The 10,369-nt window shown below is 38.8% G+C and overlaps 1 protein-coding gene across 1 annotated transcript; it reads right to left on the reverse strand.

Annotated features, from left to right (window-relative positions):
* Window positions 1-4,471: 4,471 nt before the first annotated feature.
* On the reverse strand, window positions 4,472-8,209 carry LOC308138253 (E3 ubiquitin-protein ligase TRIM21-like). The gene is made up of 2 exons (XM_080507316.1): window positions 8,103-8,209; window positions 4,472-6,503 (listed from the first exon to the last, which is right to left on the reverse strand). Exon 2 carries the CDS (start codon window positions 6,492-6,494, stop codon window positions 4,863-4,865), a length of 1,632 nt encoding a protein of 543 aa, XP_080363442.1. The 5' UTR covers window positions 6,495-6,503; window positions 8,103-8,209; the 3' UTR covers window positions 4,472-4,862.
* Between the last annotated feature and the right edge of the window lie 2,160 nt (window positions 8,210-10,369).

Below are 10,369 nucleotides of genomic sequence, written 5' to 3' on the forward strand. Positions count from 1 at the left end.
CAAACTGTACTCATCTTCATCAACCAGGCTCTGATTGGGCGGAGCTTTTCTCCTCCCTTTTTTCTTAATAGTTTGACCGTTTTAATGTGAATTCTACAGAAGTGATTTAATATAGCTCAAAATAATACAAAAAGGAGTTGTACACAGAAATATAGATAAGATAGAATGACATTTCACTATAATTATGTTAATGTAAGAATGCTGAAATGAAGGAAATTAAGAAATATTAAACATGATCCATATGTGAATTGTATTCACTTTTTGTGAGGTTTTTACGAGAAAAGATGAATTACTGAAACACTTTTTTTAACTACAATTAAACAATGAGTCAATTTCTGACCTTGAACTTTCTCCAGTAAAACAATCAAATCCACCAAGTACATGCACATTTTAATATTCTGCCCAAGAAAAGCCTACACTTGTTTTTTCCTAACAAAACTGCAGTGCCATGACGAATACAAACAGTTTGGAGGAAATTATTCCAAAAATGACAGCCGATGTCTCGTGGGAGAGTTTACTTTTCAAAGTCTCCGGATGCTTCTGGGAAAACCTTCACAATGAAGTAATTGACTTTGTGTTACAAGCACGTTACGAACCCAAGAGTCAAGGGTGATAGATCAAGTTCTTTGTCTACGTATCTTAATTATTTCATATAACTGGTGGAGGTGGAAACAGAAAGCAGTCAGTGTGTGAGTGAAGCTCCAGCGTCTGATCGCTGATGTTTCTCCTCCTCCTCAGGCTCGAAGCGCCACCCTGAATGAGCAGCTGGGTCACATTGAGGACATTTTCTCTGATCAGACTGGCACTGTCACTAGGAACGTCATGCAGTTCAACAAGTGCACCATCGCTGGACGCAGCTACGGTGCTGAAGATGTCACTTTTCTGTCCAAACTTCTTCACACTCCAGAGATGACACATTGGCTAGAAGAACTGATCCGACTGTCAGGGACCTTGAGCAGGAACAATAAAGGGAATTCATTTCAGGTTGAAACATATATACAGTGTGTGTTTACACTGCTAAAAGCACTAATATTACTTTGATCATTATTTCTTTCTGTAAATTGAGCTTCATTAAATCCTAAATACAATTTTTCATTCAATTGACCAGAATCTGTAATTTAATGTCACATGTTTGACCTCTTTCTAATACAGTATTAAATACAGGTCTATTTACTATAAAAGCTCAGACCATCAATCTATATTGGGAAACCAAGTAGTTTTTTCCCTCATTATTTCTTGTATGAAATTAAAGGGAATTGAAGAATTAATCGAAGAGATTCTGCCTTCTGAATTTGAGTAAATATTTAAATTAATGTGATGTGGCATTGATGAAGCCAAAAAGCGGATCCAAAGTCAAAATATCTTGTGTTTTGAGTTGTTTGGAACTTGTCTGTTGTACCTAGAAAGACTGGGTAAACCTTCTTTGAAACCACTACTGAATTGTTTCCCGTCTTGATCGAGAGTTAATGTTTTAGTGAGATTAATCTAGAAGACGTGAAATTTCACATTAGGCAGTTAAGAATTGTTTTGATTGAACGAACCCCTCAGATAATCCTCACATCCAGTCTGACCTCCAACTCAGCAACAATGTGAAGCCAAACAGAGGAACACACGGACTCATAAACATCCTCAAGGCAACAAGCAGTTTTCTCAGGTCACATCTGGACTGTGAAAAGATAGTCATTGTGGTTTTAGTGACATGTACATGCACTTATATTCCACCTGGTGGCAACAGGGAGGAAGGTGTGGTGTCCTCCACTCCACTGTTGCCCAGAGGCTATTATGTTAATATGTGGTGACTTCAATCATGTACATGGCGACTCCACACTTCCTGCTGTCACCCAGCATGTGGACTGCTGTATGTAAAAGTCAGAGATGTATACAGTGCCTCCCCACTGCCTGCACTGGAGGAAAGCAGGTCACGATCTCATGCTGGAGCCTCACTACACTTGATAGTGAGGCAGTTGCCTACAAGCACACGCTCATTCATGAAGTGGCCTTCAGAGCCGGAACCGGCTCCGAATGACTGCTTTGAAGAAACACACTGGGATGTTCTGCAGGACAGCAAGAACATGGAGGCGGCTGTGAACCACGCCTCACAATACACCAACTTCTGCATGGAAGCAGAAGTTGATGCATCACAACTGACATCGAGGGCCTTCTGTATCAAAAGAAGAAGGCCGTGAAAGATCAACAGGAGCTCAAGTGCACAAGAAGCTCCTGCAGATCTTTAATTGCCTTCTTCTTTTGATACAGAAGAAGAAGGTGTATATATACATATTTATAAAGAAAAACAACGTATAAAATGATCAACGGTGGTCAGGTAACATCCATGTTTGAGTTCATGTAAAACCTTCCTGACCAGCAGGTTTTCTGTGACACTTTAACAACACAGCAAATTTAAGAATCTTATATACATAGCTTAGATACGATCCCATCTGATTCACCATGTTCCCGATTCGACACGATTTGATATGAATTTGATAGAGATTCAATTCTACACAATGCAATACAAAGTGATTTGGTGCGATATGATTCAACAGGATGTAAAGCAATTATACTTAACGTATACTAATGATCACATTTTGCTGATAATCTACTAGAACTGTGTCAAATTGTTAACTTGGAACTCAAGAGTGTCAACAAGTGGTTCAAGCAAAACAAATGATCTCTAAATCTGAGTAAAAGCAAAATGATGATATTCGGCAACTGTAATTCCAATTCACAGGAAACAATTCAGATAGAGGGTGTTGTTATAGAGCGGGTGCATGAAATCACATTCCTTGGAGTTTTTATAGATGATAGAATTACTTGGAAATCTCACATTAAATATATATCTATGAAAATTTCAAGAAACATTGCAATAATAGCAAAAGCAAAGCACATTTTAAATATCAAAGCTCTACACACCTTATACTGTTCTCTGATTTTGCCCTATTTATATTATTGTACTGTGGTTTGGGGTAGTACTTATAAAAACACAGTCAAACCAATAGTAATGTTACAAAAAAGAGCTATTCCATTAATTCATAAAGGTTTCTGGACCACACAAACTCATTATTTCTTAAAACAAAGATCATGAAGTTTAATGACATTGTGGAGTTCCAAGCAGTACAGATGTTCTATAAAGTACAGATGTTCTATAAAGTACAGATGTTATATAAAGCAAGTTACAGATTGTTACAAAGACAAATACAAAGAAGGTTCCAGATCGTACTGGTCGTTATGAAATACGTGAGGAATTAAACTTTAGGACTCAGAATGTTAGGGATCTGTTTTTTGTTGTTGTCTGTTCCCCCTCCCTTTTCTGTTTCTGTGCAGGGCGTGTGTGACGGGGGGCGTGGCTGGCTCCTCCAGGAGAATGAGGCACACCTGAATCTACTCCACACAAATTGCAGTTTTCAAAACCCTGGTTGTCACTCCACACCTCTGCCACATTATTCCGTCTACTTGGTAGTGCCCTGTTGGAAGTCTAGTCTAGTTCTCTGACATGTTTTGATGTTAATACTTTTTCCTGTGCTCAGGTTTTTTGTGCCTCTCCTGGAGTGACGTTGCCAGCCTGCCAGCCAGCCCCCTGTCTCCACTGCCTGTCCTGCCTGCCGTTTGGAAAATACATTTTTGAACTCTGTTTAATTAGTCTCTTGGCTCTGCTTTGGGGTTCTTATCTCAAACCTTAACACAGAAACATAAACACAACCCTGAAAAGTTTTAGCCCGACAGTTAAAGGTGAACAATTGTGGAACAAATCGGAGATGGAGTAGAAACAATGTCCAAACATCAACCTGTTCAAATACAAATACAAACAAAAGACTTTTGAAACATACAGAGAAGAAGAAACGCATTAGAGGGAGAAGTAGGATCAACTTATATGTGTGTGTGTGTGTGTGATGTGTTTTATAAACACATCACACACACACAAACTTACACACTGTAAGTTTGGTCCATGTTGATATGGTCGTTTGAAATAGAACAAGTTCTTTTTGTTGATGTTTTGTTCTTTCTACACTAAGTGTAAAATGTACTTTTCATTGCACTGAATTTGGAGGTCGGCGCTCAGAAGCTTCTTGCTTCAGCCCACTCCTTTTGAGCAGAATGTTTACTGCTCAAATAAGCAAATAAAAAAAATAAAATAGAAAACTTTCACCAACCATAATGTTTCCATGGAGGAAAAACTCAGGAGGAATCCAGGGGATCCAAGTGAGTCTATATTCATGAGCTGAAGTCTATGTTTTCAAACATTCAGCAATTTACAGGTAAAATCCTCACAAATGACGTGTGATCAGGATGTAGTTTGCACTGATCCTCACAGAGCCGTTACACTTTATTGCTGATGCTGTTTTTTGTTTCTCTTCAATTTACACTATGTGGGACAAACCTCCTACCTTTCAACCCGTTCATTTGAACACACCGTGTTAATCATCCTACATAAATGAAAACTTTAATAAAAAGGTTTTTTTTAAAGAGAGAGCTCTTATACTTGTTCCATCAAACTGTTACATTTGATTGTAAAATCTTCACATTAAATGTCGCCGTTAAGAAGCTTTGAAGCTGCAGAGAAAAACGTGTGTGTTCATGTTGTGACTCTGCAGCTTGAAGACACACAGACTGAAAGATTCCTGCTCATGAAGCTCTAAAACAAACACATGAACAATTTCCTGATTGAGTCAAACATGTCATGAATCTGACTGCTCAGTTTCCTCTTCCATCAGATCTTTACTTCTTTAGGACAAACTGTCAGAACGTTTCTTTAGGTACAAACTGCTGCTCAGTGAAATCCTAGAGTTGTTCACCATGGATCACAGTGAATCGTCACTTTCTCACCACTTTGTTCATTGTTGGTGACGTTTCATGATGAAAACTGATCAGACAGTTTGATTGACAGGACAGATGATCAGAGGTGCAGAGTTTTTACCACCATCATTACGACAGGGACTGAAATATGGGAGGAGTTTGTCAGTGAAGCAGCAGCCAGTGAAGGAGGTGATCAGAGCTGCAGCTTCTACATCATAAAAAGAGACCAGACCCTCCTCATAATCCACAAACACCCCCACCTTCTCAGGAGCAAACCTCAGAGAGAGACGAACTGAAGGCTCTTTATTAACCCAGTACTCATTTCCATTTCTCAAGTATATTGTCCAGAAACCTTTATCAGGTCTCAGTGTGAACTTTCCCTTCCTGGTGACGGACTCTTTGCTCACTCCTAAATCCCAGTCAGTCTTTCCTTTAACCTGAACCTCAAAGTAAAATTTACCTGAAGAGAAACTCTGTTTTCCTAAAACACTCACAATAAAAGAAAATCTCTCTGGGTTGTCTGGAAGCTCCTTCATCACGTCACCATGACTCACTTGTTTTCCATCATCAGACAGGATGAGACGAGGATGAGCTGTATCAGGATCAAGAGTCACATCCACTGCAAACTGCTGCTTCCTCTTCAGCTCAGGATCAAACAGCTTCTTCTTCATGTCTTTGCTGAGAGTCTCCTCCAGCTGAGCCACAGCTCTCACCACAGTCCCCTCATAGGATGATGGAGGGATGCTGACCTCCGTCCAGTCCTGGGTGGGTGGAGCAGCTTTCAGGGAGGAGAAGCCTTGGAGGAGGTGGAGGTGGTCTTCAGAGTGAAGGAGCTGCTCCACCTCTGAGCTCCTCTTCATCAGCTCACTGATCTCCTCTTCCAGATGTTTGATGAGACCTTCAGCCTGTTTCTCTCTGGCTTTCTCTTCCTCTTCCATTCTCTCCATCATCTGGTTCAGATCTCTCTCAACACGCTGCATCAGAGCAGTGAACACCTCAACACCTTCTGCTTTCTCTCTGTCTGCAGCAGCTTGACTCTTCTTCAGACACTCTTTGATCTCCTTGATCTTCACTCGTCTCTTCTGGACCATCTGCTGCATTTCAGCCTCGGTCTTCCTCAGCTCCGTCTTCTTCCCTTCACATTCTTCACTCAGAGGAACAAGCTGGTGAGTCTTGTGCTCTAAAACACTGCACATCATGCAGACACACGTCTGCTCGCTCTTACAGAACAGCTCCAGAGGTTTCTGGTGCTTCGGACACATCCTGCCTTCCAGGTTCTCCACAGGCTCCACCAGCTGATGTTTCTTCAGGACTGACACTGTCAGATGAGGCTCCAGGTGAGTCTGACAGTAGGAGACCAGGCACACCAGGCAGGACTTGAGGGCCTTCACTTTGGTTCCAGTGCAGACGTCACAGGGAACTTGTCCTGGTTTGGCAGCTTGTTGCTCTGAGCTGCTGCTGGCTTTGTGTTCAGCTTCATGTCTGAACTGAGCAGCAACCTCAGAGAGCAAAGTGTTGACCCTCAGCTGAGGTCTCTTGTAGAAAACCTCTTGACACAGGGGACAGTCACATATGACCTTGGAGTTCCAGTGCTCAGTGATGCACTGGTTGCAGAAGTTGTGTCCACATGGTGTGGAGACTGGATGAGTGAACACGTCCAGACAGATGGAGCACAGGAAGTGATCTGGACTGGCAGCAGACATCTTCACACCCTGACGACAAAAGACAAGAGTTGATTGAAAGATTAATGCATCATTGTACATGTGGTTCTTTGGCCTTCTTGTAGTGGATTTCTATAAATTATGCTGAAACCAACATTTCATCTTATAAAGAAAATTCCCTCTTGGATAAATCATTTAGATTCTATTCTACTTGAGCCTTCAGAACAAGACAGTAAACATACAAAGGTCCCGATAGAAAAGGAAGGTCTGGAAATACTAGGAAATTAGCCCACATAGTCAGCATGCACATGATCCAGTCTAGAAGTTGCAGAGCCAAATGGCCCATGAGGCAAAGTTAATGCAAAGCGTGTCATGGCCTCTAGAGGGCGCCACAAAACCTAGAAGAAAAAAACAACTTCAATAAAATTATTAAAACGAATTATTACTATTAAATCTTGAACTAGAAAAGCTGACATTGATTCAATTGTGAAGCTATTATTATTATTGTTGTTATTAACTATTATTATCGTTGTTGTTATTGTTGTTGTTACTCCATAACGTAGCATTCGAACATGCAATATTAAATTGCAGTTTACTGCTTATCAACAATTCACTGTACTGTCAATAAAGTTGTATTGAATATGTCTATATCTATAATATGCATCAGAAAAAAATACATTTTATATTACACATGCCTCATAAACATGTATCTGTTACGTCGTTCAGCCTGTGCAAACGTTAGGCCATCATCAACAACAGTAATATATATATATATACATACACACACGCACACACATATATATATATATGTGTGTATATATACATATTTTTTTCTTTTCTTTTCCTCTACTAATTTCTTTTCTTTTCATAGAAAATATATATATATATATATATATATATATACACATATATATATAAAGATAAGATACTTTATATTGCTCTGTATAGCGTTATAATATTTGGTTTCGTATATAATTTGTAATTTACTGTGTGCAAACTCTGGATATTTGAAATGTTTGTTCTGCTTATTATCTATTACTATAAATATTAATATTACGTATTCACCTATATACATCATCTTTATTTTGGGGTGTGCGTATTTATATTGTACTCTGATTTTGTTTTCGTATTGATTTCTAATTTATTACATTCAATTAACATGCTATCCTATAAATTAAAGACAATACTAATAAGAATGTTTTTCCATTTATTTATTATGTAATCCACCACATAAAATCGTTCTTAAGGCGCATTGGCTTCTTTTATAAACACTTTGCTGACATCTTAAAGTATTATAACATTGACAGTTCCTGTTTTTCCACATTTGAGACGCAGCGCTTTTTACTTTCGGTTTTACTGAAGCTGCGCACCACAATCACATTTAATCGTCAATAACACGGTTTAAGCGGTAAATAACAGGATTTTCTCAAACGTCATAAACTCCTCTAAGTCTCTGCTTGACTCACACTTTAAGTTGTCGTGATTTTCTCTGTTGATAAAAACCTCACAACTCGTTACAAATCCCGGCAGTTTCTGTCGATGAGTTAGAAACTAACCTCAGTTTCCACCGGAGCGACTTTACAGTTTGTACTTTTCTATTATACTTGAAAGTTGGTGGACTTTGAATTCAGTGTGCTTGTAGAAACTCACCAGTATGTGACAGACTCCAGGTGAACTCCGTAGAAAGTCCAAGGTTTGTCTGAATAACTTCCTATTTCAGTGGCAGAAGACTGCGGTCAAGCCGTGCGGCTGTCTGCTGCTGTCAGTGATCAGGGATGCAGCGTACTATTTCCGCTGATGGATTTCAAAATAAAAGCTCAAATCACTTAGCCTGGAATGGTTGTCAATTTATATACAGAATGATTTATTCAAGCTAAAAATTACTTATTCAAATACTATATCAATGGAATCAAGCTATTGTTTTCAAAATATTAAGTCAACTTATATATATAACTTATTTTTAACCGTATGATGTTGCTCTTCAAAAAAAATCTATTTGGAAATCAGGATATAACCAAACACTCTTATTTCAAGAAGGAAATCAGAAACTCACTAAAAGTATTCACTCAAAATAAAATGCAATAGGGAATTGGAACAGAACACATGAATTTGAAGTGGAAAAACTTCAAAATTCCTGGTTGTCCCGGGGTCATTCCATCTCACAGTGTTGGAGACTTCCCAGGATGCCACTCAGACAGTATAAAGGAATTCTGATGTATAGTTTCAAAATAAAACAACTTTGAAAATTGATATGTTAAACCTGAATTTGCGGTAGAATAATTCCAAAATTCCTAGTTGTCCGGGAGCCATTTCACCTCACAGTGATAATAGATCTTCCCAACATAACACTCAGACAGTATGCAGGAATGCTGATGTATAACTTCAAAATAAAATGAAATTGAAAATTGGAATATAACGTCCTTTCATCTGACTTTGAGGTGGAATATCTCCAAAACTCCTAGTTGTCCCGGGGTCATTCCACCTCACTGTCATACTACACCATCCCAGGATGCCACTCTGTCAGTTTGAAGGAATTCTGATGTATAATTTCAAAATAAAATGAAATTGAAAATTGGAATATAACGTCCTTTCACCTGATTTTGAGGTGGAATATCTCCGAAATTCCTAGTTGTCCCGGGGTCATTCCATCTCACAGTCATATTACACTATCCCAGGATGCGACTCTGTCAGTTTAAAGGAATTCTGATGTATAATTTCAAAATAAAATGAAATTGAAAATTGGAATATGACACCTGAATTCAAGGCAGAATAACTCCAAAAATCCTAGTTGTCCCAGGGTCATTCCACCTCACAGTAATAGTACACATTCCCAGGATGCCACTCTGTCAGTTTGAAAGAATTCTGATCTGTCGTTTCAGAATAAAACAACTTTGAATATTGGAATTTTTTTTGTTTTTTTTTGTTTTTTTATATTATTAATTCTCTTTATTTTTCGCCTGGTGGCAAGAAATAAGCTGAACAGTTGAAAAGTTTTTTTATTTTATTTTATTTTTTTTATTTTATTTAATTTATTTATTTTTTTAATACTTTACAGTCATTCCAATTTGCTGTTATAGAGAAAATAGAAAAGCCCAACATATCCACATGAGCAAGCAGGTGTGTTTGCGACTGTGGAAAGGAAAAACTCCCAACAGGGAGAAACCTTTGTAGAAACCAGACTCAGAGGTGGCGGCATTCTGCGGACCGGTTGGGGTGAGAGGATAGAGGAGAGGAGAGGAGAGACAGAGAAAGACTTGGTGAAACAAAATAAATAAAAAAAATTCAAAATACAAAATACATACAATACCCTTGTTAGTGCTACATACTTTTTTTTTTTTTTTTTTGATAATACATTAACCACAGTGATCTAAATATTTTCCAACTGCCATGAGATTAAGACCAGCCTGAGCAACAACAGAGCAAAAGACCTAAATAATGACAGCAATTATAACAAAAGCAAAAACAAAAAGGACATAGAACAAAAATAAATAAATAAAACAAACAAACAAACACAACAACAACAAAAGCAAACAACAACTTGGTTTTGATAATTAACAGAACAATCTCGTCAATGAGGAGTGGAAGTGTGTGTGTGTGTGTGTGTGTGTGTGTGTGTGTGTGTGTGTGTGTGTGTGTGTGTGTGTGTGTGTGTGTGTGTGTGTGTGTGTGTGTGTGTGTGTGTGTGTGTGTGTGTGTGTGTGTGTGTGGTTTGTCCTCTGGATGTGAATGGAACTGTTGTGGGGGGGACCGCAGCACCACCCCGGAGCCCAAGGCCACCAGAATATTGGAATATGACGTCCTTCCACCTGACTTTGAGGTGGAATATCTCCGAAATTCCTAGTGTCCCGGGGTCATTCCACCTCACTGTCATACTACACCATCCCAGGATGTCACTCTGTCAGTTTGAAGGAATTCTG

This window comes from Blennius ocellaris (assembly GCF_963422515.1).
Source record: "Blennius ocellaris genome assembly, chromosome: 13".
Classification (NCBI taxonomy): domain Eukaryota; kingdom Metazoa; phylum Chordata; class Actinopteri; order Blenniiformes; family Blenniidae; genus Blennius; species Blennius ocellaris.